We start from the raw sequence: 24030 nt of genomic DNA on the forward strand, positions 1-24030 counted from the left end.
AAGTTAAAATTTAATTATAATCGTCTTTACAGGTTAAGATTTGACTGATTTTTTAAGAAATTAATGTATTTCTTAAATGTTCTTGGAATTGCAGTCAATCTTTGAGCGGATTATAAGTGTTTTTAGTGATAAGTCTAGATCTTTAGAGAATCATTATAAATTTGTTTTTGAAAAGTATGCTACGGTAGAAAAATATGGAGAATTATATATGAATGTCGAAGATTTTGTCAATGCAATTACTTCAGAAGGAGAATGTCATAAGATAAAGCGGGATGAGTATTGTATTCTTTTTAGGGTAGCAGATGTGAAGAAAAAAGGTCTTTTAAGTTTGGAAGATTGGATTTGTTTTGAGAAATTACTTGCAAAATATGATGCAGAATATGAGATTATATTTAAATTTTTTGATATAAATGGAACAGGGAAGATTTCATATGAAGATTTTAAAAAGATAATATCTACGAATAAATGTTCGGATAGTATTCCTTTTAATTGGAACACATCATGGTCAAAAATTTATATGAGTAATGTAAGAAAATATAATATGATGACATATCCTGAATTTATTCAAATGATGAAAGATCTTGAAGAAGAACGTATAAGGCAAGCTTTTGTTTATTATGATAAAGAGAATTTAGGATATATTGGATTGGATGAGTTTTCAAAAATTATTAATAAACTGTCTTGGCATAAATTATCAGATTATCTTTTAACGCATTTGCATACTCTTTGCAATATGGTTAGTGGGCAAAAAATTAGCTATGCTAACATAAGGGCATTTCACAATGTTATTGGAAAAATGAATATGATTGAGCGTATTGTTAGAACTGCTACTTTGAATTCACCAGATAGTAGGATTACAAAAATTGATTTTATGAGAGAAGCTGAAAAAATGGGATGCTCTTCTTTATTTACGCCTATGGAAATGGATATTTTATTTCATTTTTCTAGTTTAGATAATGATACAGGTCGTTTAAGCTATCAAGATTTTATAAAAATCTTAGATGTTTCATGGAAAAACTCTGTAGAACAAAAGAATATTCTATCTTGTGATGAATTGAAAATAGTAAATAAATATGGAAAAATAAAAAAGTTACTTCCAAATTTGTTGGACAGTATTTATCATTTTTCATTAGGGGCTGTTGCTGGTGCATCGGGTGCCATTGTTGTTTATCCAATAGATTTAGTAAAGACAAGGATGCAAAATGCAAGGATCAGGATTGGCGAACAGATGCTTTATAGAAATAGTTTTGATTGTGCAAAAAAGGTTTTAAGAAACGAAGGTATTTGGGGGTTATATAGTGGAGTGGGTCCTCAATTAATCGTATATATATCTATTTTAGTTTTTAAATTTCTAATTGGTATTAAAGGGCGTGATACCAGAAAAAGCTACAAAGCTTACAGTAAATGATCTGGTTAGAAATATAGTTAAAGAGGATAACGGTAAAATAAAACTTTATTGGGAAATATTAGCTGGTGCTTCTGCTGGAGCTTCTCAAGTGGTAAATATTATTTAATATTATTTAATTGTTTTCTAATTATGGTTTAAAGATATTTACAAATGTAATATTACAATCTTAATTATTATTTATTAATTTATAAATTAAGCCTTTAGAAATTGTAAAAATAAGACTTCAGATGCAAGGAGAACACATTGTTTCTTCTAAGGATGCTTTTCGTAAGAATGCTTTATTTATTATAAGAGATTTAGGTCTTTCGGGACTTTATAAAGGCACATCTGCTTGTTTATTACGCGACATACCTTTTAGTGCTATATATTTTCCTGTTTATTCTCATTTAAAGAATGATTATTTCAAGGAAAATTCTGGAAAAAAATTAAAAATCTTTGAGCATCTTGTTTCTGGTGCTATTGCTGGTATCCCTGCTGCATATTTTACAACACCTGCAGATGTTTGTTATTACTATTAAATATATTATTTAAAATAATTTGATTAGGTTATAAAGACTAGATTACAAGTAGAAGCTAGAAAGGGCGAAACAACTTATAAAAGTATTCGGCATGCTTTTTTTACAATTATTAAAGAAGAGGGTGTTTCGACTTTGTTTAAGGGAGGACCTGCTAGAGTATTTCGTTCATCACCTCAATTTGCATGTACATTAGCTGTATACGAAGCATTACAATCATTATTTTCGAAATCTACACATTCATCTCAATTATTATTTGATTCGAAAGAGAAAAATGTATCTTTGCCATATTTACGATCCTGTAATGCTTTACATACTATACTTGTAAGTAAATTGGAAATTATTATTATCTAACTCTCTTAAGGATATGGATATAAATTATGGGAATTATTTTAAGCCTTAATGTATATAAAATCAAAAGTATGAGAACTGGTTTAATATTAATAAGGAGATATATTGATATTACTTTTTCTCTGTCTTAATTTTTAGAAAAACTTAACCAAATTTTAGATTTGTTTTCTATTAAAAATTCTATTTATTGATATATTATAGAATGTTTTTAAGAAATAGAAGAATTATTTAAGTACCTGTTTTGGCGAATGCATTATAGTTTTATGTATTCAAGAAAAGTTTTATATGTTCTTTGGCCATAAATAGAATAATTCAGTTCATAATTAAGCAAAAAAGTAGCTAATTGCATTCCCCATCTTTTTCCTTTTATTAATAATGGATTATTTCCTTGGCATTAAATGACTCTTGCATTATGAAAACAGGTTTGTATTGTTAATGACTTAATTTATAAAATCACATGTTTCAAACTTTTTATTATTAAAAGTATTAACTATCTCTGAAATTCGACCATCTATGAGTTTTCCATTAAAGAGGCATTTTTATTTAATTTTTTATCTATCTCATCAGTGTTTGATGGGCTTTTACTTTCAATATTTTTCTGTAGTTCTTGAGTTTTTAGTATTTGTAAACTCTGTGAAATTTTCTCTTGAGCCTGCAAAAGTAGTTTATTGCTTTCTTCAATTTTTTTTATGCTATCTGCATCAAATAAAGTGGAATCGACTTTAGTCAAATTTGAATCTCTTGTATATATAGTGTTGGATGGTGCTTGTGTTTTAAAATTAATTATATCCAGTCTTTCTGGGAATGCAGATTGAAAATTAGAGTCAACATTGTTTAGGCAAAATGCTTTGTAATTTTTTCCTTTATTAATTTCGGAGGATGAATTAGAATCTGTTTGTTTATTTTTATTAGTGTTTTCTGCATTATTTGAAAAAGATGTGTCTAAGCTATGAGATAATATTTTTGTTATAATAGTAATTACCTGAATTGTCATTATTAATTATGTTATGTATTGAATGAATGTTTTGATTAATTAATGGAATAACTGTCCAGTCTGAATAAAATCTATAATTGTTTGGAAATATGGGTGTATTTTGTGGATTTTGATAATTAGCAGGGTTTTGCGGAACAGGATTATTATTTTGTCTTGTTTCTTGATTTCTATTTGGTGCCTCGACATTTCTTCTTGCTAAATTACGTAAAAAATCAAATATTTGGGTTCTATTTATGTTAAATATTTCCCTGGATTGGTCTTCTAAAACTGATTGCCGACTAAAGATGTTAAAATAGATAAAAGATAATATGAAATATACCATGTAGGACAACTTTGCTGTCTTTCGAGCCAATTTTTTAGACAATTAAAATGTAATATATGATTACATGGTAATTTTTTAGGAGTGCTGTTGATACGTGATTGTGATTTATTGTTTTTATCTAACTTTTTTATGCTTGAATGAACCATTTCTTCACGACAAATAATACATGTTTTATCTTCAGTAGCAGCAATTTCTTCAAATGTTGCATCTATAAACCGTTGATTCATATTATTTGTAACTCTTTTATATCGAATAAGATCACGACACTTAGCAAGAAACGATTTGAAAGTCATATATATATCTCGAATGATATGAAGTGGTAGACCATAGAATGTTAATGCTAATATGAAAAAAATACTATATGCTATAAGCTTGAAAAGTTCTTTATTTTTACATCAGTAAGAAAACAATTAGTTTACAATAATTACCCATAAAAAGCTCGAGATATAAAATATATAATGCTTTATTTTCCCAATTATCTTGATATGAATCGATAAGATTAAAAATATATTTAATCCCTGCACCAATAATCGTCGATGTCAAAATAGCAAACTCAAAGGCGAACATGAGCATCATACTTGGTTTTTCATGAAGAACTGTATTAATCGAAAATTTGGTCATAAGAATATCAATAATTAATAGAAAAACGATAGAAACAACAATTCGTACATGCTGTCTCAATAGTATGCTTTCTGATTGTCTCGTCTAGTGAGTAAAATTAAAATTGTCAACTTAATCAACGAATATTTATATTACAAATTCTAGTCGATCAAAACAAAGCCAATGAAATGTCTTCAGAAAAATCAATGTAACCAAAACAATAATTGATCGTGTATCAAAATTATTCCGAAAAATAGTCATCGCAAGACATGTTTCTGTAATAGAATACCAAGCACGTTCATAAAGATGCTCAATTTCTATAGCACGTAACGGCCCAAAGAAAATCCTTTGAATTCCTTTTCCAATAATCGCTGTAAGGAAAAGACCCATATTCATTAAGACCTTTTATAAAATATTAGTCTCTTTTCACTAATAAACTTTTCTATACTATTAAACATGCACTATTTTCTGTTAAATATATGCATGCTGCGTAAAAATTAGATCTATTCAAAAATGCGCTAAGAATAACAAAAGCTGTAGCAATAGTACTGCTCTATCTTATAGTTAATCAACTTCCTCTCACAAAATAACTCCTACCGTCCCGTAAATAACAAGTTTCATGGCATAAATCTTTAAAATATAAAATTTTGGTTTTTTAGACGTTTAGATTCTAATAACGATGAATATATCCGTATAGAAAAAGCAAAAAGTAAGTCTAAAAAAAAAAGTATTGATAAAATAACAAAAATTATGAATATCTATTAGTTTTCAACAAAAAAATATGCTTGTAAAAATAATGAATATAATATTGTATTTTTTTAAAAAAAGAATTTTTGTTAAAAAATGAGGGCTACGTAACGATCATCCTTATTTTTTAATAAGAAATTGAGATCCTTTAAATAGGGCTAAATTTAAGAAGAAAAAACAGTAATGATCTATTTAAGTAGATTGACAGTGTTTTCTAGAGGTTTGTGGTTTTTTTCGCTCTTAAAAAGGTTAATTATGATAGGATTTGATGATAAAATAAGAAGAATGTTTATTTCTTCATGGAGACCATTTAATTTATTGAAAAAGAAGGAAATACTTGGGGAAAGTAATGGGGATTTAATTCCATGGAAGAAAGAAAAGTCGTCATTGGATTATGTTTTAACATCAGTGGATGCTATTGTTAATTGGGCAAGACAAGGAAGTATTTGGCCGATGACGTTTGGTAATGGATTAAAATATAAAAGAAAATGTTTATGAATGGATTTTTTGACATTTTGAAAGGTTTGGCATGTTGTGCTGTTGAAATGATGCATGCATCTGCTCCAAGATATGATCAAGATCGATTAGGTATTATTTTTAGGGCAAGTCCTCGACAATCGGATGTAATGATTGTTGCTGGAACTTTAACAAATAAAATGGTGATTTTTAAGGAAGAATGATTGCGTTTGTTAAAGTGTTTTAAGGCACCAGCTTTACGGCAAGTATATGATCAAATGCCAGAACCTCGATGGGTTATTTCTATGGGATCATGTGCTAATGGAGGCGGTTATTATCATTATTCGTATAGTGTTGTTAGAGGATGTGATAGGGTTTTTTTTATTATTGAAGAAAGAAATTTTATTTATTTAAATTAGATTATACCTGTTGATATTTATGTTCCAGGATGTCCACCAACCAGTGAAGCACTTTTATATGGTATAATTTTAATTAGTTATTTTTTAAAAATGCTTAAATGGATAGGAATTTTTTTACTACAAAAAAAACAACGAAATCAAAAAATCACACGTTTATGGTATCGAAAGTAAAATAGTTTGATAAATTATTGGTCTAGTTTATGGATAACTTTGAAAGTGCTCCTTGATTTAAAAAATGATAGTTTTGATTTTTTTTTATAAATAGAAATTGGGATATATCAATTAATTTCTTTTGGTCTATTTTTTTATTGTTTTATAATTGTATTTTTACGGATTTTTTCTTTAGAAAGGTTTGAATATTATTTTTCTTTTTTTATGTTATGTATATTTTATATTCGTGTATTATCTTGGATACAAGGTTTTTGCATGATAAAATTCTTTAGCAATAATTTATAAACTTGTAAAAGATGTATAAGTTTTTTCATTTTTATTTTTAAATTATTTATAAGATTTTTTGTTCATTTATGATTCTTTTTTTTGATAATCTTTAGAAATGCATGGATTTATAAATAGTTTTAAAAAAATGTTTCAGAATTTTTTTAAGATATTATATCTATTTGAAATCTAATTTGTATGTTTAATATCATGAATTTAGTTTAATGTTTTTCATATAAATTTATATTTTAATATACAATGTTTACTTTTTTACAATTTTGAATATATACACATTAAATACACAATTATGTTTTTATAATAGATATTACATAGATAAATTGAATCTATATTTATGTTTTTATGGTTATATATTTGAATTATGAAACCTTTTTAGCTTTTTCTCTGTATTTTTTCCCTCTTTTATTTTAAATAAATAGATATATTTATAGTTATAGATTATTTTCAATTAGAAATATGTTTTTTTCTTAATTTTATTTATTTTCTTCTTTTACTGATGATTTAGTTTTTTTAAAGAAAATATATTTAATATTATATAACAAATTTCATCTTATCAAAACAAATATATTTTATTTATTTTTCATGATATTTTAAAGATAATGTTTCTCTTTAATCAGTTTATATCTTTTTCTTAAATTACATAATGAATCATATAAAAAGTTCTATTATCACTATCGTATCTTAAATATTTTTGATAAAAAGATAAGAATAATTGTTTTTAAATATGTATCTTTTAAAAAGGTTTATTTGAGGATCATTAATGTCTTTTTTTCTTAACTGTTTTATTATTTTGAAATATTTTTCTAGGAATATCATTATATATTGAAACAGGTATTTCTTTTTAAATAGATAATATGATTAACTAGAGTTTTTTATAGAAAATAATAATTTATAAGTTGTAATATGCTTATAAGGCCTTCTTCCTCAGAAACTCCTATTTCATTTGATAATAATCCAAAGGAGGTTGTATTGGAGCTTGAAGATGGCACTGCATATCAAGGATATTCATTTGGAGCAGAAAAATCAGTTTCTGGAGAATTAGTTTTCCAAACAGGTATTAGAAGATATATAGATTTAATAGTTTTTAATAATTGACTTAGGAATGGTTGGATACCCGGAATCTATTACTGATCCGTCATATAGAGGTCAAATTCTTGTTCTTACTTTTCCTCTTGTGGGTAATTATGGTGTTCCGTCTCGAGAAAAAGTGGATCCATTATTTCCAGATATCCCACTTTATTTTGAATCCAAAGAGATTCATGTTTCTGCTTTAGTTGTTTCAAGTTATTCGCGTACATATTCTCATTATCTTTCTCAAAGTAGTCTTGGTGATTGGTTACAAGAGAAAGGCATTCCTGCAATATATGGAGTAGATACTCGGGCTCTTACAAAAAAAATAAGAAACCAAGGATCTATGCTTGGAAGGATACTGAAAATAAAACAAGATTGTGCTTTGTATGATTTTTCTAATAATGATGACTCTTGGAAGGATAAATTTGAAAGCGTTGAATGGGTAGATCCTAATATTAGGAATCTTGTTAAGGAAGTTTCCACAACTAGTGTGCATATTTATAAGCCATTGCCTGAAGTTTCTCAGAAGCTATCTTCTGGTGAGCAACTTCGAGTTTTATGTCTTGATGTTGGGATAAAAGCGAATCAAATTCGTTGTTTTCTAAATAGAGGTGTAGAACTTAAAGTAGTTCCATGGAATTATGATTTCTTTTTGGAAAATGATTATCATGGTTTGTTTATTTCTAATGGACCGGGTGATCCCTCTATTTTGACAACAGTTATTGAGCGTTTGAAAAAATGTATTGATGCTGAAATGACTCCAATCTTTGGAATTTGTTTAGGTCATCAGCTTCTTGCAAGGGCTATTGGTGCAGAAACTATGAAAATGAAATTCGGGAATCGGGGGCAAAATATTCCATGTACAAATATGATAAATGGTTGTTGTTATGTTACTTCACAAAATCATGGTTACGCAGTTGATGCATCAACTTTACCAAATAATTGGAAGGAACTTTATGTGAATATTAATGATGGATCTAATGAAGGTATTTATCACGAAACTTTACCTTTTTTTTCTGTTCAATTTCACCCTGAGTCAGCACCTGGCCCTAACGATACTGAATTTATGTTTGATGTATTTATTGATGTTATTAAACGTTCTTTTAGTGAAAAGCGTCTTGTTTCTTTTAAAATTCCTGGAAAAATTCTTCCAGATAATATTTCGGGTTTTAGAAGTTGTATTAAAAAGGTTTTGATACTTGGTAGTGGAGGTTTAAGTATTGGACAGGCTGGCGAATTTGATTATTCGGGTAGCCAGGTCTTGTTTATTTTTTTATTTTCATTAATAATAATTGTTTTTAGGCTATTAAAGCCTTAAAAGAAGAAGGTATATATACTGTTTTAATCAATCCCAATATTGCAACTGTACAAACATCAAAAGGGTTGGCGGATAAAGTTTATTTTCTCCCAGTTAATCCGGAATTTGTATTGAAGGTGATAAAATATGAAATTCCTGATGCAATTTATGTAACATTTGGGGGACAAACTTCTCTAAATGTAGGAATACGTCTTAAAGATGAATTTGAAAAACTAGGAGTTAAAGTTCTTGGGACACCTATAAGTACTATTATTATGACTGAAGATCGAGAGTTATTTGCTAGAAGTATGAAAGAAATTAACGAGAAATGTGCTATATCTGCTTCTGCTTCAAATATTAAAGATGCAATGAAAGTAGCAAATGATATTGGATATCCTGTTATTGTTCGAGCAGCATATGCTTTAGGCGGCCTCGGATCAGGCTTTGCAGATAATGCTACACAATTATACGAATTATGTAGTAAAGCATTTGTTGTCAGTCCACAAGTATTGATTGAGAAGAGTATGAAAGGTTGGAAAGAGATCGAATATGAGATACTTCGTGATTGCAGAGATAATTGTATTGCTATTTGTAATATGGAAGTAAGAGTTTTATATTTTAAAACGATAACATATTTATGTTTAGAATTTTGATCCTTTAGGAATACATACAGGGGACTCTGTTGTAGTTGCTCCATCTCAGACTCTTTCTAATGAAGATTATAACATGTTACGAACAACTGCTATTAATGTTGTACGGCATCTTGGTGTCATTGGTGAATGTAATATTCAATATGCATTAAATCCTTTTTTAAAAGAATATTATATTGTTGAAGTCAATGCTAGATTGTCTCGGTCATCTGCTCTTGCTTCAAAGGCTACAGGATTTCCTCTTGCATTTATAGCTGCTAAGCTTGGTCTTGGAATTACTCTTGATGAACTTAAAAATACTGTTACAAAAAAAACGTCTACATGTTTTGAGCCAAGTTTGGATTATATTGTGGTTAAAATACCACGTTGGGATCTTAAGAAGTTTACACGTGTAAATACCCAGCTTAGTTCTTCTATGAAATCTGTTGGGGAAGTTATGAGTATTGGTCGTACTTTCGAAGAGACTATTCAAAAGGCAATTAGAGCTATTGATTATAATAACCTCGGCTTTAATGAAACAGATGCTCTTATGTCTTTAGATATGGAATTGCAAACACCATCTGATCAGCGATTGTTTGCTATTGCAAATGCGATGTATGCTGGTTATTCTGTGGAAAGAATATGGGAGTTGACAAAAATTGACAAATGGTTTTTAGATAGACTCATGGGACTTATAAATTTTGAAAAGAAAATTCGAGAATATAACCAGTATAATATACCTATTTCTCTTCTTTCCTTAGCAAAACGATTTGGTTACTCTGATCGCCAGCTTGCCAAATTTCTAGGATCAACTGAATTAGCTATACGCAAAAAAAGAATTGATGCCTCTATTATTCCATTTGTTAAGCAAATTGATACTGTTTCTGCGGAGTTTCCTGCTTATACTAATTATCTTTATATGACATATAATTCTAGTGAACATGATATATCATTTGGAGATCATGGTGTAATGGTTCTCGGTTCTGGTGTGTATAGGATTGGATCATCTGTAGAGTTCGATTGGTGTGCTGTTCGTGCTATAAGGACTGTTCGTGAGCGGGGCGTGAAGACTATCATGGTTAATTATAATCCAGAAACAGTTAGCACAGATTATGATGAAGCTGATAGATTATACTTTGAAAATATTAGTCTTGAAAGGGTTCTTGATATTTATGATATTGAAAATTCTAGTGGTGTTATAATTTCTATGGGTGGACAAACTCCCAATAATATTGCTCTTTCACTTCATAGACGTAATGTTAAAATATTAGGAACATCCCCAGAGATGATAGATTCTGCTGAAAATCGATATAAGTTCTCTCGAATGCTAGATAGAATTGGAATTGATCAACCATTATGGAAAGAACTTACAAGTATTGATGAGGCATCTGATTTTTGTGAATCTGTTACTTATCCTGTTCTTGTTAGACCTTCATATGTGTTATCTGGAGCTGCTATGAATACTGTTTATTCTAAAGATGATTTAGCAAATTATCTTAAACAAGCTGTAGACGTTTCAAAAGAACATCCTGTTGTTATAACAAAATATATAGAAGGTGCAAAAGAAATAGAGTTAGATGCTGTTGCAAAAGATGGAAAATTGATTATTCATTTTATTTCGGAACATGTTGAAAATGCTGGTGTTCATTCTGGTGATGCTACTTTAATTTTACCTCCACAAGATTTGGATCCGGAAACCGTATATCGAATTGAACAGGCTACTATCCAAATTGCAAATGCTTTAAATGTTACTGGTCCTTTTAATATTCAGTTTATTGCTAAAGATAATGAAATAAAAGTTATCGAATGTAATGTTCGCGCAGCAAGGTCATGGCCTTTTGTATCAAAAGTTATGGGTGTCGATTTGGTTCAAATAGCTACAGATGTAATTTTGGGCTTTTCAGTTGACCCATATCCTATTGTAGATATATCAAAAAATTACGTTGGTGTAAAAGTTCCTCAATTTAGTTTTAGTAGACTTTATGGTGCAGATCCTGTATTAGGAGTAGAAATGGCATCTACAGGAGAAGTTGCATCTTTTGGAAAAGATAAATATGAGGCATATCTTAAGGCCCTTGTTTCAACAGGGATACAGCTTCCAAAAAAGAATATTTTATTATCTATTGGGAGTTTTAAAGAAAAAACAGAAATGTTGGAATCAGTTATTAAATTGCATAAATTGGGTTTTAAGCTTTTTGCGACAGCGGGGACTGCTGATTTTATTTATGAGCATGGAATTCCTGTGAAGTATTTAGAAGCATTACCAGAAGATGAAGAACATCAGAAATCAGAATATTCATTGACTCAGCATCTTTCGAAGAATTTAATAGATATGTATATTAATTTACCATCAAATAATCGTTTCAGACGTCCTGCAAATTATACTAGCATTGGATATAGGACTCGAAGAATGGCAGTTGATTATTCTATTCCACTTATAACTAATGTTAAGTGCGCAAAACTTATGATAGAAGCTTTGTCAAGAATTTCATCAATAGATATTTCCCCTGTAGACTTTCAGACTAGTCATAAATCTATAACTTTACCTGGGTTTATAGATATTGCTGCATTTATTCCTCAAATAACAGAAATTGATTCATCTACTTTTGAAAATATTACAAAACAGTATGTTACATCTGGTTTTACAACAATTTGTATCATGCCTATTGGGCTAAATAACTCTGTAATGGATGCAAGATCAATTCCAACAGTAATACTTAATCTCAAAAATTCTACGCATTGTGATTTTACTTTTTTAGTAGTGGTAGTTCCTGAGAACTTAAACTATTTGGATCAAATATCAGGAAATATAACATCGTTGTTTATTCCATCTAGTTTTTTATCTAAAAATATTAGCAAATTAGCCTCTGTAATTTCTAACTTTAATACTTGGCCTAATACCAAAGTTATGATTACAGATGCTAAGGGAACAGATTTGGCCTCTATTTTGCTTCTAACTAGCTTATATGACAAGCCTATTCATATTTCTAATGTGACTACTAAAGATGATATATTATTAATATCTTTAAGCAAGAAAAAAGGTCTTAAAGTTACTTGTGATGTGTCTATTTATTCTCTATTTCTTTCTCAGTCTGATATTCATGAGTCTAAGGCTTTGCCTACAGAAGTAGATCAGAAATCATTGTGGGAAAATATGCAAATAATTGATTGTTTTTCAGTTGGATGTTTACCTTATCAAGTCGCATATGAACTCAATCAGGCACATTGTTTTCATGTTGGTATTTCAGAGTCTCTTTCCTTATTATTTACTGCAATAACGGATAAAAGGTTAACATTGGATGATATATTGTTGAGATTATATTATAATCCAAAGCATATTTTCGGTATTCCAGATCAAGCAGATACTTTTATAGAGGTAGAGATTGATAGAAGTTATGTTTTAAATTTAGTAGATGGATGGTCCCCTTTTATTGGTCAAAAAATGGTAGGATCAATACATCGTGTAGTGTTTAATGGCCAAACATCATATCTTGATGGAAAGTTTTTTCCAAACTACAAAGGAAAAGATATATCTATGACATTTAACAGTTCGTCCTTATCTTTAACAGATGTTTCTCTGATTTCTTTAAAAAAAGATACAGACTTGAAGCCTTTTGTTTCATCTTCGAGGTCTTTAAATGAAAGAAATTCTCCATTAATATACTCTGAACAATTCAAGAAAACATCATTATCATTTGTTTCTCAGATTTCAGATGCTGGTACTTTATTTTCTTTGATTAGAAATACGAATTTTTTTCGTAAGAATATTATATCAGTTCAACAGTTTAATCGTAGAGATATGCATTTGCTATTTTCTATTGCTCATGAAATGAGAATTGCTGTGGAGCGTCAAGGCATATTGAATTTATTAGCGTCTAAAGTTCTTTGTATGATATTTTTTGAACCGTCTACAAGAACATCTGCTTCATTTAATGCTGCTATGCAACGGCTTGGTGGTCGTGTTATTTCTATCAATGTTAGCACTTCAAGTGTGAAAAAAGGGGAATCATTAGCAGATACAATTAGAACTTTAGGGTGTTATGGAGATGCTATTGTTTTAAGGCATCCTTCAGAAGATAGTGCAAGTATAGCTTCTAAGTTTTCTCCTGTCCCGATTATTAATGGGGGTACGTATTACCAAATTATTTGAAATTATATTTATTTTTTAAGGTAATGGAAGTTATGAGCATCCAACTCAAGCTTTTTTAGATTTATATACAATTCGTGAAGAATTAGGAACTGTGAATGGATTGAACATAACATTTCTTGGTGATCTTAAATATGGCAGAACCGTTCATTCTTTAGTTAGATTGTTACGTTTTTATCAGGTTGAGATTAATTTAGTTTCTCCTCCTCAGCTAGCATTACCGAAAGATATTAAGAGATCTATATTGGATCAGGATCAAATTGTTAATGAATATTTTGCTTTAACTGAAGAGATCATTTCTACGACAGATGTATTATATTGTACAAGAGTACAAGGAGAGCGGTTTTCTGATCCAGAAGAATATGAAAGGCTTAAAAATTCCTTTACAATTAATAATGATGTTCTTCATAAGGCAAAACCACAAATGGTTAGTCGGGAATTGTTAAATATAAATATATATATATTAATTTTAATATAGATTATTATGCATCCACTTCCTAGAAATAAAGAAATATCTGAAGAAGTCGATTTTGATCAGGTATTGTTGGATTTATTCTCATGATAATATTAATTATAATAGAGAGCTGCATACTTTCGAGAAGTAAAATATGGTATGTTTATTCGCATGGCACTTTTAGTAGCTGTTTTAGGAATCAATGAGCGATCATGATTTTTGGTAATAATATAAAGTTAAATATTTTTTAGAATATTGTTTAAAATGTTAATTTTTCTTATGTTTTAAATACAGCATTTATGTTTTATAAATATATTTGATAAATACTATTATTAACGATATATTATATTCATAAATACTGATACTGAATATTTTTTATTGGATATATATAAGAATTATATTAGTATGATATAATAAATATTAAGTTGATTTAGTATTAAGATTTGTATTTTAACAGAAAAGATGTGTTTATCAAAATTTTAGAAATTGCAAATTTAATAAGAAAATATTCAAAATATTTTTAAGTTTTATTTTTATAATGTTCTTATACTTTTGAGTTACATATTTTAGCATTATTTTGAAAGATTTCTCAAGATTATCAAATAAATCATTAATAATAAAGATAATATAATGTCTAGGAGTGTTTTGTATACAAGTAAATAGGCTATGTTGCGAAATAATGCATATATATAACTTAAAAAATTATTACTGGCTAACAAGATTTGTACCTAAATTGTGAATTTGAAGCTGCTTAATTTTATCATGCACTTCTGCCGCACTATTGCTCAGTGCAAGAAAGAAGTCGTATTCTGCTTTGAGTGTATTTAATAATGCTATTATTACATTATGAATATATATGTAAAAGTCATTCAGATAAGATACCTTCTGGACTTGTTTTGTTCTCACTATGATCTTTTTCAAGATATTCTAAATGTTTTTCAAGGTCTTCTATATTTTTTGCGTAATTATTGATCTTTTTTTCAATTTCATTTGAAGTATTTTCAAAGTATGCTAGTATTGGGTCTTTTACACGAGAGCAATCTATATATGGCATAGGTACAGAATCAATTACATTTTTCGACAACTTTGCATTGTTATAATCGTTATCTACTGTCATTTTAAGTGACATAAGTTGATTTACATCTGATATTAAGTCTGTTGCTGTTTGATCTGATCTCTAAAACAAAAACTAAATATTGTAATAAAATAATAACAATTACCTTCGTTACTTCTTCTACGTCTTTAGGTACAGATTTAACAAGCTCATCAATAGAAGATGCTTGTGATTGAAGATAATCTGAAATTTGTATTTGTGTAATAATATATTTACTGTAAAAAAATTATATTTTTTACACAAAAAATATCAAAGACCTACTCCATTTCATCTAAAAAATCCCTCTCATCTTTTGGAATCTCTGTATAATGAGTTGCACTTGAAATCATTTGACTTGACTGTAATGTTGGATCTGATTGTGAAAGACTATTTTCTTCTGTCAAATAAAATATTTACAATTCATAATAATTAATATACGATATATTTTGTGTATTGGATGTTTGTAAAGGATTTACTGTAATATTACATGTATCTGTTTTTTGAAATGGATTTCCAAATGAAAACCCCGTTGATGATTGACTTAATGGATTTGGAACATTTGAAATACTTATATTGCTATTAGATGATGCTGTCTTCGTTTCTAGAGCGGATAAATTCTGTGATTTATCTTGTTGTAATTGAGTATTAAAAGAAAATGTTGGTTGAGATGTTGGTGCATTTGTTTGTGTAGAAGAACCAAATGAAAAAATATTATTGCTAGATGGCTCCTTATTTCCTATAGAAAATGGCTTTGACGCTTCAAACATAATATATATAACCTATAACTCTTGTCTTTCAAAAAAAAATGAGGTTTCGCTGGACGTTCAAAAAATTTTTAAAAAATGGCAGACGATGAAGGGGATAAGTATCTATACGGAGAAGAAGACGAATATAAGACGTCAATTGGGGATGAAGGTTATTGAATTTTTGTTTTTTTTTCTGCTTTAAAATCTCAATTTTTGAGTAGGTACGAGATTTTTAAAGATGAATGAAAAAGACTGGACTTAATTATGATTCAAGTGCTTAAAAATGGGAAAAATGGATCACCTGTATTTGGGAAGAACGTAGAGATGCAAGATGTTTCAAAAAATAAGGAGAATGGAAGTGAAGAAGAGGAAGAAGGAGAAAGTGATTCAGTAAAACAGGAAAATTATGTTTTTTTTATTTTTGATAAGGGTTAGGATATAGAATTTGTGATAGAAACAAAGCCAGGACAAAGAGCAGAGCCTTTAAGGTATAGATATATGTTTTTTGGAGGTATTAGAAAGGTATTTATTATAAATTAGTCGACCTGCTCCGTATAGCAGTGTAAAGATTTCTGCGCCTACAAAGGGTATTGATAAAGTATTCATAGCTTCATCGAAGCAAGGTATGATTATGGTTATGGTGGATATAAGATTTATTAGTATTAAAAGAGATATTTAGAACCGCCGTCTACAAAACCTCCAGGTGTAGATGTGGATTATGTTGCGGAATGGAATGGTAAGCCATTGTATCAGTTAGATGTTGAATCTTTTGCGGAAAAGCCATGGAGAAAGCCGGGTATTGTCTAAGGGTTTTTTTTATTGATTGATTGTATATTTAGGTGCGGATATTACTGATTATTTTAATTATGGATTTGATGAATTTACATGGATGGCATATTGTGCAAAACAAACGGGAATACGGAGGGATTTTACTCCTCAAAAGATTATGCAAATGATGGAACATATGTCTGGAACAGATATGATTTCAATGGCACCTAATATGCAAGTTATGATGGCTACAGGTGGATTTCCTGGGATGCAAAATATTTCGGGAATGAAGCCGGATATTGTGCCTATGATGGGTATGGGAATGTCTGATATGAGTGGATTTGTGATGAATATGGGTCAAATGGGTTTTCAACAGTTTCCTCCAGGTTTAAATTCTATGACTCCTGAATCTCAATTAGGGCAAGCAGTTCAAGGAAAACAGATGCCGTATTCACATAATTTATATAATGTACAGTCTTATGGGGGATATAATCAAATGCAACCTCAATATGGTTCGCAAATGCAAGGACTTAAATCAATGTCTTCTGTATCAAAAGCACATAATACAGATGGGTATGTATTTCTTGTTTTATTTTATATTTTTGTTTATATATTAACTTTTAATAGAGTCAAAGTTTTATCAAATGAACGGGTACAATCTTCTGTTAATTACAAACAGGTAAAGTTGATTTTTTTTAATCATAAATTTTTGTTTATTTTTAGGAATCCTCCCTTGCATCTTCAAAAGAATCTCATGAATCTATAGAATCTATTTCCAGTACATCTCAAAATCGGAGCTCTGGAAGGTCTAATATGCAAAATAGAAATAAATCTTCGTCTTTATCAAATATCGGGAAATCTCGTTCAAATCATTGATTTTGAACAATATTTTATATTAGTGGGAATAGATAAATAGGTTTCGATCTTTTATTTTGTTGCTTTTTTATCCACTTAAATTATATTAGTTGATTTATGGGATTTTGTCAATAAGCAAATGATAAATAAATTGTGCTTTTTTATACTAAAAGTCCTTTAGAACATTCATTTCATTGTATTCTCTACTGTATAATTTTAAGTTTCTTTTCTCCTATTTTTATTATAATATATCTAATATCTTCAATAATAGATCTTATTTTTTTAAAGTAGGTATCATCATATTTAATGTTATGTTTTTAATTAAAACATTAATTATATGGTTTATGTTTTAGTCAGTCATGTTTTTAGATTTTTTTGAATATTTTTTTAATAAATCATTTAAAGTTTTATCAGATAATCTGATTAAATTGATAAAAATTTCTTTAATATTTAAAAAAAGTGGAATTTTTTATTAAGTTTATAGCAAATTAGTAAATGATTAGCAGCTTTTTTTCTATTATTTGAGATATGAATTAAGACTTTCTAACATGTTTTTATTATTATATCAATTATGGAAAAGTTACCGAGTATTCATTGCTATATGTTTGATTTTGATTTATACTTTATATTTTTTGATTCTATATTTTCAACAAAAAACATCTTTAATTGATAAGAAGTTATCTATTCTATCTAATTCATCTAAAGGAAATGATGTTATATGTTCAAAGGATGATAAGAATGATTTTAATACAGAAATTTCAAAATCTGTAAAAATAAGAACTCCTAAAAGATTTATTAGATCTTTAGCAAAATATCCAAAGGCTTTAAATGTTGATGAAAATACTCGTCAGTCATTTGTTGAAAATAATAGGCAGGCTATAGTGGATGTTAATGATATTTATGTTTCTATATTATATCAAACATTGTTAGGATCAACGGAAAAATACGCAAAACTATTGTATGATATAATTTCTCCTCATTTTGAAAAACAGGTATTGCTTGAGAATATTGATTTTGTTGAAGATTTTGATGACTATTTTGTATCACCGGAGAATCCTGAATCTCGTATATTTATTTTTCTTATTCCATCATATGAAACAGATTCTCCTGTTGATTTGCTTCTTTCCACATTGAAAGATATATTGTATGATTTTAGGGTGGGAGCTATTCCTTTACGAAATTTAAAAGGATATGCTGTTTTGGGTTTTGGTGATGAAAATGAATGGCCAGGACAAAAATTTTGTTATCAGGCTAAGGATTTAGATCAATATATGTTTAAATTGGGTGCTAGGAGGATAGTTTCCGTTGGCTGTGGTAATGTTAAAGGCGATATAACTAATGATATTCAAGCATGGGCTAATGTGCTCTTAAATGCTATAAAAAATGGAACAATGCCTGAATTGATATCAGATGTTTCTGAGGAAAGTGAAAATGAGCCTTTTGAGGATAATGAAGACTCAGTTGTTGATATGGAAGATATGGGAATGTTAATGAAGACGAAAAAAACTGAGCCTGGAGAATTGAAACCTAAAGAAATGGTTTCAAAAAGTTCTCCAACGTATAAATCATTAGTTAAGCAAGGATATACTATTGTTGGTTCTCATTCAGGTGTTAAGGTAGTTTTCATTACAGGATTTATGATATGTTAAAAATAATTAGATTTGCCGATGGACCAAATCTGCTCTTCGAGGAAGAGGGTCATGTTATAAATATTCTTTTTATGGGATTAGAAGCCATTTGTGTATGGAAACTACTCCATCTTTGGCTTGTGCAAATAAGTATGTTAATATGTATTTATTGTTTCTATTTTTTAATTTAAATAGATGTGTATTTTGTTGGAGAGGACATACAAATCCTGTATTTTTTTATTTTTAAAATATTTTTCTTATAGTAATTAGGTAGGTACTTCTTGGAGATGGAAAATTGATAAACCTGAAGATATTCTCTTTGGTATGATGGAAGGGCATTATAATAAAATTAAACAGGTAAAATTTCTACGAATATATTTTCCGTTTTATAAAGACTTTTGAAGATGAAAGGAATTCCTGGTATTCGTCCAGAGAGACTAAAAGAAGCTATGCGTATTCGACATTGTGCTCTTAGTCTTGTTGGTGAACCAATAACATGTATTTTTTTCTTTCAAGCGATTAGCATTTGTCTAATTTTATTTTTAAAGATCCTCATATTAATGAACTTATTAAGATGCTTCATGATAGAAAAATTAGTACATTTTTGGTTACTAATGCTCAGCATCCTGATGCTCTTGAGAATATAGGGCAAGTTACTCAGCTGTATGTTGTTTAAACTAGTATTATTTGGGTACTGATGTTTAAAGTTATGTTTCAATAGATGCAAGCACAAAAGATTCATTAAAAAAAATTGATCGTCCTTTATTTAAGGTTATTTGAAATTCATATTTTAATATCAACTCATTAAAATAGGATTTTTGGGAAAGATTTATTTCTTGTTTAGAAATTTTGAGTCGAAAACAACAAAGAACTGTTTATCGACTTACTTTGGTTAAAGGATTTAATACTGAAGAAGTAGAACAATATGCACATTTAGTATCTGTTGGAAAACCTTGTTTTATTGAAATCAAAGGTATTTTTTATAAAATTTATCAACATATATTTATTTCTATAGGGGTAACTTATTGTGGTAATACTCATTCTTCTTTGACAATGAAAAATGTCCCTTTCCATGAAGAAGTTGTTGGTTTTGTGAAAGCACTAACTAAAAAAATATCAGAAATGGATAATGTACCCGAATATGATATTGCTTCTGAGCATGTTCATTCATGTTGTGTGTTAATTGCACAAAAGAAATTTTATATAAATGATAAATGGTATACCCATATAAATTATGATCGTTTTTTTGAATTAGCTGAATCAAACATGCCATTTTCTGAGATGGATTATATTTCTGGTAAATATAGTTGTATATTAAAATAATCTTATATTTAACGTGAAATAGAAACGCCACATTGGGCATATTTTAATTCACCTTATGGAGGATTCAGTCCAGATGATATTCGTTGGAAAAGAAAAAATGCTAAAAATGTTAATTTCAAAAGAGAAGAAATTGGATTGCAAAATAATACTGAATATTGATGCTTTTTATAACTTGGAATTTATGCATCTTGTTTTTTTTTGAATAGAGTTATATGAATATAAAATACTATTTTTTAAAAAAACATTTATCTATATTGATGATTCTAAATTAAAATTTCCAAACTTGACTTCTACTTGAAATTCCATCAAATATATAAGTATTATTAATTGGGATATATTGCTTAATAATGATCTGTCTTATGTTATTTTAAGAGTAAATAATGTTTTTTTGAATTCCTTAATTGCCTCTTGGGCTGCAACACCTCCTATAAAAGATGCAATATTATGTAGTTCGCCCCCTCCTGCTCTTATTCTGTGGCAAAATTAGAAATAAATTAGAAGATAATAAATATATATTAACAATTCTTTACAAGCCATTATCTGAAATTCTGTCATTTTACAGTTAAATTTTGAAAGGAAGTGTTCTGTTAACTGGATGTATTTATCTGTATCTGCATCTAGAGTAGCTTGTTGGGCTCCTGCATATTTTCCAAAAATGTTTTTATATTTGTTGTAACTTCTAAGAGCAATGTACCATATTATGAGATCATCTGGCGTTGAGAAAGATGATTCTAGGGAAATTAGCATACCTTATATGTCTTTCCTAGACAAACTAATTAATTTTAAATCCGGAGATCTATATTCTTCTTTCAATGAACGGTAGCGCAGTATTCTCATGTATTTACATTGTTTACAAAAAAATTTTATTTTGTCATCAGAAATTTTTGACATTGGCTGAGATATTGACAAAAGTATATCTTGAACATACTTTCGGACACATTCATAGTCTTCTTGTGCCTTTTGGCGATAACTATATTTATTAATTTAATTCAAGGAATTTTTTTCATACACGTTTTGTAATTTTATATAGCTTTCTGAATCTGATTTCATATCTGGAATTACCCCAGAAAGAGGTAGTAAACCATTTCCCTCAGCTGATACATAATTGGAAATGGCATGACATAATATCCAGAATTCTGAACTCTGTAAATTGAAACTTCATGTTAGATTTTTTTAATAAAATCAATATGAATTTACTTCAGAAGATATGTGAACACATTTTTCATCTTTTAATATAGATTGAACATTATCTGGTATCTGATATAATTAATACACAGATAAATTATTAATCAAATTTTACCGATGTTATGCATGAAGCTCTCCATGAAACAGAAAGAACTTCTTCAATGCTTTCTTTATCGAATCCTTGCATATACGTCCTTATTATTTCTTTAAATTGTTGTTTTTCTTCATCTGTACATGGAAGCATTCCGTTATTCTAAAAATTAAACAATGTTTGTCAAATATTTGTATTTTACTCTTAGTTTCCATATATCAAGACAATTTAATAGAATTAATATGTAAGGTATGTGTGTATATGAACAATTCTTTTTATTTTTTAAATTAAAACTTGATGCCAATTCTCTAAGAGCTGGCCATGGACAATCTATTCTTAAGTCTATAAGATTTTCTTCATGTGTTTCTACAACTTTTTATCTATAAATATCTATTTTTTATTGAAAGGAAAAAAATTACCTGTGTGTTCTGGCATAGTGATTCTAAGATATCCGATAAATCCTACTGAATATGAAATAATTAATGGAATATCAAAATCCCATAAAATTTTTTCAAGTTTTAAAAGTAGTTCATCCTCATGTATTGAACTAATTACAATAGTAAATTGTTTAAAAAAACTAGGATTATGTATTAAAATTGATTCCAATGTCTCCAAAAATTAGCAATATTCCCCTAAAATATTTACAAAGCTACTTCTATTAAATATTCTCCTTTTACATCTTCATTTAGTTCTTGTAATAGCTCACACATTTGAGGTGCTTTAGCTTCATTTATACGATTTCCATCAACAAAAAAAGTAGTTCCAAGATCTTCTTCTACGACAAAACTATTATCTACAATTACGTATGACCCGATTCCTTATATTTAATAATAAAAATCTGAAATATCCTCCTTTTATTGTAATTTACCTGGCAAAATAAGATTTTTTAAGATTTCGGCTCCTGTAGCTGTTCCTTCTATCAAACAAACCCGGGATTTTTCAAGGAAACATTGTCCATGTTTGTTCCAAAGACGTAATTGTCTGTCATACTTTTTTTTCGGCAAATTCATGCCAAATTTTATGATTTTTTTTTATTCACTTTTTGTAACGTTAATATTTAGATTTTACGAGCTTTTAACGTCATCAAAATCTATTTTTTCTATAAAAAACCTTGAATGCCCTTAAATAACTTGTTTTATGAATAATCTTCCTAAGAAAAAAAATCTTTTGAAGCTTATTATTCCTTCTGGAGGCGCAACACCTCAACCTCCTATAGGACCTGCGTTAGGAGCCCGTGTATGTGTTTTTTTATTGTTTAGATATCTTTTTTATTCTCTTTTAGGGCGTCAAATCAATGGATTTTTGTAAGGAATTTAATGAGAGAACTTGCCATTTCATTCCTGGAATCCCTATTCCTACAGTAATTGCAATTCAGCCTGGTATTATGTTTTTTGATAAATAGACTAATGAAAAATTTGATTGTATAAGATCGAAGTTTTACGTTTGAAATAAAGACGCCTCCTACAAGTTGGCTGCTTTTTAAGGCAGCAAATGTTGATAAGGGATCTTCTATGCCTGGGAAAACATGGGTTAGTAGTATTTCTTTGAAACATATTTATGAAATTGCAAAAATAAAACATAAAGTATTTTTAGAAGAAAGGGATTTATATTTTTAATATTTAATAGGACGAAAATCTTCAGGGGATTTCTCTTGAAAGTATTTGTAAAAGTGGTGGGTGTATTTTTTATATTTCTTTTTAATAACAAAATAAGTGATTGCAAGTGCAAAAAGTGTTGGGATTCAAGTAGTTCCATAAATATAATATTTTTTGAATAATTCTTTACTTTTTATTCTTGAATCTGAGTGGAATCAATAATAATTTTTAATTTTTGTATAATCTTATATTTTGGACGTTTTGACTTTAAAAATGTCTTAGCATTTCAATGTCTTGGAAATATTGTTTATCTTATATATTTTCAACAATCTATTTTTTACTTAGAAACAAATATATCTTAATATTTAATTACAAACGATTTTAGAAAGAAATATTAAGATAAAAATTCTATCTATTCATATATTTGATTGTTTTATTTTATGTCTGATTTTTTTATTTAATCTTTTTTTGATAAACATTTTAAATATTTATTCTTATAATTAAATATATAACTATTATATTTATATATAATTAATTAATCATTTTTATTTATTTTATAATCTTTTATAATTATTGACTTTTATATATTTATTAATTTTAAATTTTAAAAATATTATAATATTGTTATAAAAAGGTCTTTTAAATTTTTTTGTATTGAAAATCTTTTTTTTATGAAATTTTGAGTTATTTCAGTACATATATTAATCTAAATATAGGTTGTTCATAGGTTATTATATTATTAACCGGTCTTTTTTATATTTAAAAAAAATAAAAACTAGAATATTACCAAAGTTGACAGATATCTGTCGTATATTTGGGTTTTGTCTTATTCTATGTAGTTTTCTATGTAAGGTTATGTTTTTGAAGAAAAAAGGCTAAGTAA

The 24030-nt window shown here is 28.3% G+C and overlaps 9 protein-coding genes across 9 annotated transcripts; 6 read left to right on the forward strand and 3 right to left on the reverse strand.

The window, feature by feature from the left end:
• Positions 1-76: 76 nt before the first annotated feature.
• Positions 77-2432, forward strand: PNEG_02723 (hypothetical protein; the record flags this gene model as incomplete). Its single annotated transcript, XM_007876558.1, has 6 exons — positions 77-1321; positions 1368-1499; positions 1549-1560; positions 1606-1908; positions 1954-2247; positions 2288-2432. The coding sequence occupies 6 exons, from the start codon at positions 77-79 to the stop codon at positions 2324-2326; spliced, it is 2025 nt and encodes a 674-aa protein (XP_007874749.1). The 3' UTR covers positions 2327-2432.
• A 353-nt stretch (positions 2433-2785) lies between these two features.
• Positions 2786-4811, reverse strand: PNEG_02724 (hypothetical protein; the record flags this gene model as incomplete). Its single annotated transcript, XM_007876559.2, has 7 exons — positions 2786-3216; positions 3257-3546; positions 3588-3972; positions 4019-4295; positions 4347-4592; positions 4639-4743; positions 4788-4811. 7 exons carry the CDS (start codon positions 4809-4811, stop codon positions 2786-2788), a joined length of 1758 nt encoding a protein of 585 aa, XP_007874750.1.
• A 309-nt stretch (positions 4812-5120) lies between these two features.
• Positions 5121-5983, forward strand: PNEG_02725 (NADH-ubiquinone oxidoreductase 19.3 kDa subunit, mitochondrial; the record flags this gene model as incomplete). Its single annotated transcript, XM_007876560.1, has 6 exons — positions 5121-5157; positions 5200-5400; positions 5460-5596; positions 5642-5767; positions 5813-5873; positions 5919-5983. 6 exons carry the CDS (start codon positions 5121-5123, stop codon positions 5981-5983), a joined length of 627 nt encoding a protein of 208 aa, XP_007874751.1.
• A 1185-nt stretch (positions 5984-7168) lies between these two features.
• Positions 7169-14079, forward strand: PNEG_02726 (carbamoyl-phosphate synthase, large subunit; the record flags this gene model as incomplete). The annotated part of the gene is made up of 7 exons (XM_007876561.2): positions 7169-7319; positions 7366-8594; positions 8639-9235; positions 9279-13389; positions 13433-13836; positions 13888-13947; positions 13990-14079. The coding sequence occupies 7 exons, from the start codon at positions 7169-7171 to the stop codon at positions 14077-14079; spliced, it is 6642 nt and encodes a 2213-aa protein (XP_007874752.1).
• A 489-nt stretch (positions 14080-14568) lies between these two features.
• On the reverse strand, positions 14569-15740 carry PNEG_02727 (hypothetical protein; the record flags this gene model as incomplete). The annotated part of the gene is made up of 5 exons (XM_007876562.1): positions 15395-15740; positions 15239-15343; positions 15084-15192; positions 14746-15040; positions 14569-14696 (listed from the first exon to the last, which is right to left on the reverse strand). Exons 1-5 carry the CDS (start codon positions 15721-15723, stop codon positions 14569-14571), a joined length of 966 nt encoding a protein of 321 aa, XP_007874753.1. The 5' UTR covers positions 15724-15740.
• Positions 15741-15786: 46 nt separating this feature from the next.
• PNEG_02728 (hypothetical protein) lies at positions 15787-17373 on the forward strand. Its single transcript, XM_007876563.1, has 8 exons — positions 15787-15871; positions 15977-16092; positions 16138-16190; positions 16243-16325; positions 16382-16498; positions 16542-17043; positions 17098-17149; positions 17194-17373. The coding sequence occupies exons 1-8, from the start codon at positions 15799-15801 to the stop codon at positions 17344-17346; spliced, it is 1149 nt and encodes a 382-aa protein (XP_007874754.1). The 5' UTR covers positions 15787-15798; the 3' UTR covers positions 17347-17373.
• A 500-nt stretch (positions 17374-17873) lies between these two features.
• On the forward strand, positions 17874-20453 carry PNEG_02729 (hypothetical protein; the record flags this gene model as incomplete). The annotated part of the gene is made up of 10 exons (XM_007876565.1): positions 17874-18941; positions 18985-19103; positions 19149-19182; positions 19224-19310; positions 19358-19451; positions 19502-19616; positions 19661-19724; positions 19767-19926; positions 19969-20250; positions 20299-20453. The coding sequence occupies 10 exons, from the start codon at positions 17874-17876 to the stop codon at positions 20433-20435; spliced, it is 2160 nt and encodes a 719-aa protein (XP_007874756.1). The 3' UTR covers positions 20436-20453.
• Positions 19352-22603, reverse strand: PNEG_02730 (hypothetical protein). Its single transcript, XM_007876566.1, has 10 exons — positions 22206-22603; positions 21972-22161; positions 21755-21924; positions 21577-21714; positions 21474-21533; positions 21286-21419; positions 21050-21246; positions 20797-21007; positions 20426-20748; positions 19352-20376 (listed from the first exon to the last, which is right to left on the reverse strand). The coding sequence occupies exons 1-9, from the start codon at positions 22260-22262 to the stop codon at positions 20634-20636; spliced, it is 1272 nt and encodes a 423-aa protein (XP_007874757.1). The 5' UTR covers positions 22263-22603; the 3' UTR covers positions 19352-20376; positions 20426-20633.
• Positions 22604-22689: 86 nt separating this feature from the next.
• On the forward strand, positions 22690-23309 carry PNEG_02731 (ribosomal protein L11; the record flags this gene model as incomplete). The annotated part of the gene is made up of 5 exons (XM_007876567.1): positions 22690-22788; positions 22835-22931; positions 22981-23135; positions 23179-23224; positions 23266-23309. The coding sequence occupies 5 exons, from the start codon at positions 22690-22692 to the stop codon at positions 23307-23309; spliced, it is 441 nt and encodes a 146-aa protein (XP_007874758.1).
• Between the last annotated feature and the right edge of the window lie 721 nt (positions 23310-24030).

The sequence above is a fragment of the Pneumocystis murina genome (assembly GCF_000349005.2).
Source record: "Pneumocystis murina B123 chromosome Unknown supercont1.7, whole genome shotgun sequence".
NCBI lineage: Eukaryota > Fungi > Ascomycota > Pneumocystomycetes > Pneumocystales > Pneumocystaceae > Pneumocystis > Pneumocystis murina.

Bases quoted from the DNA above. Each gene is read 5' to 3' on its own strand.
- PNEG_02728 (XM_007876563.1), top strand. From the start codon at position 15,799: ATGGCAGACGATGAAGGGGATAAGTATCTATACGGAGAAGAAGACGAA. The intron at 15,872-15,976 runs GTTATTGAATTT...TTATGATTCAAG, and splicing joins GACGTCAATTGGGGATGAAG to TGCTTAAAAATGGGAAAAAT. The intron at 16,499-16,541 runs GTATTGTCTAAG...TTGTATATTTAG, and splicing joins AAAGCCATGGAGAAAGCCGG to GTGCGGATATTACTGATTAT.
- PNEG_02730 (XM_007876566.1), bottom strand. From the start codon at position 22,262: ATGTGTGAGCTATTACAAGAACTAAATGAAGATGTAAAAGGAGAATAT. The intron at 22,162-22,205 runs GTAGCTTTGTAA...TAATTTTTGGAG, and splicing joins AAGGAGAATATTTAATAGAA to ACATTGGAATCAATTTTAAT. The intron at 21,247-21,285 runs GTATGAAAAAAA...TAATAAATATAG, and splicing joins TATATAAAATTACAAAACGT to TTATCGCCAAAAGGCACAAG.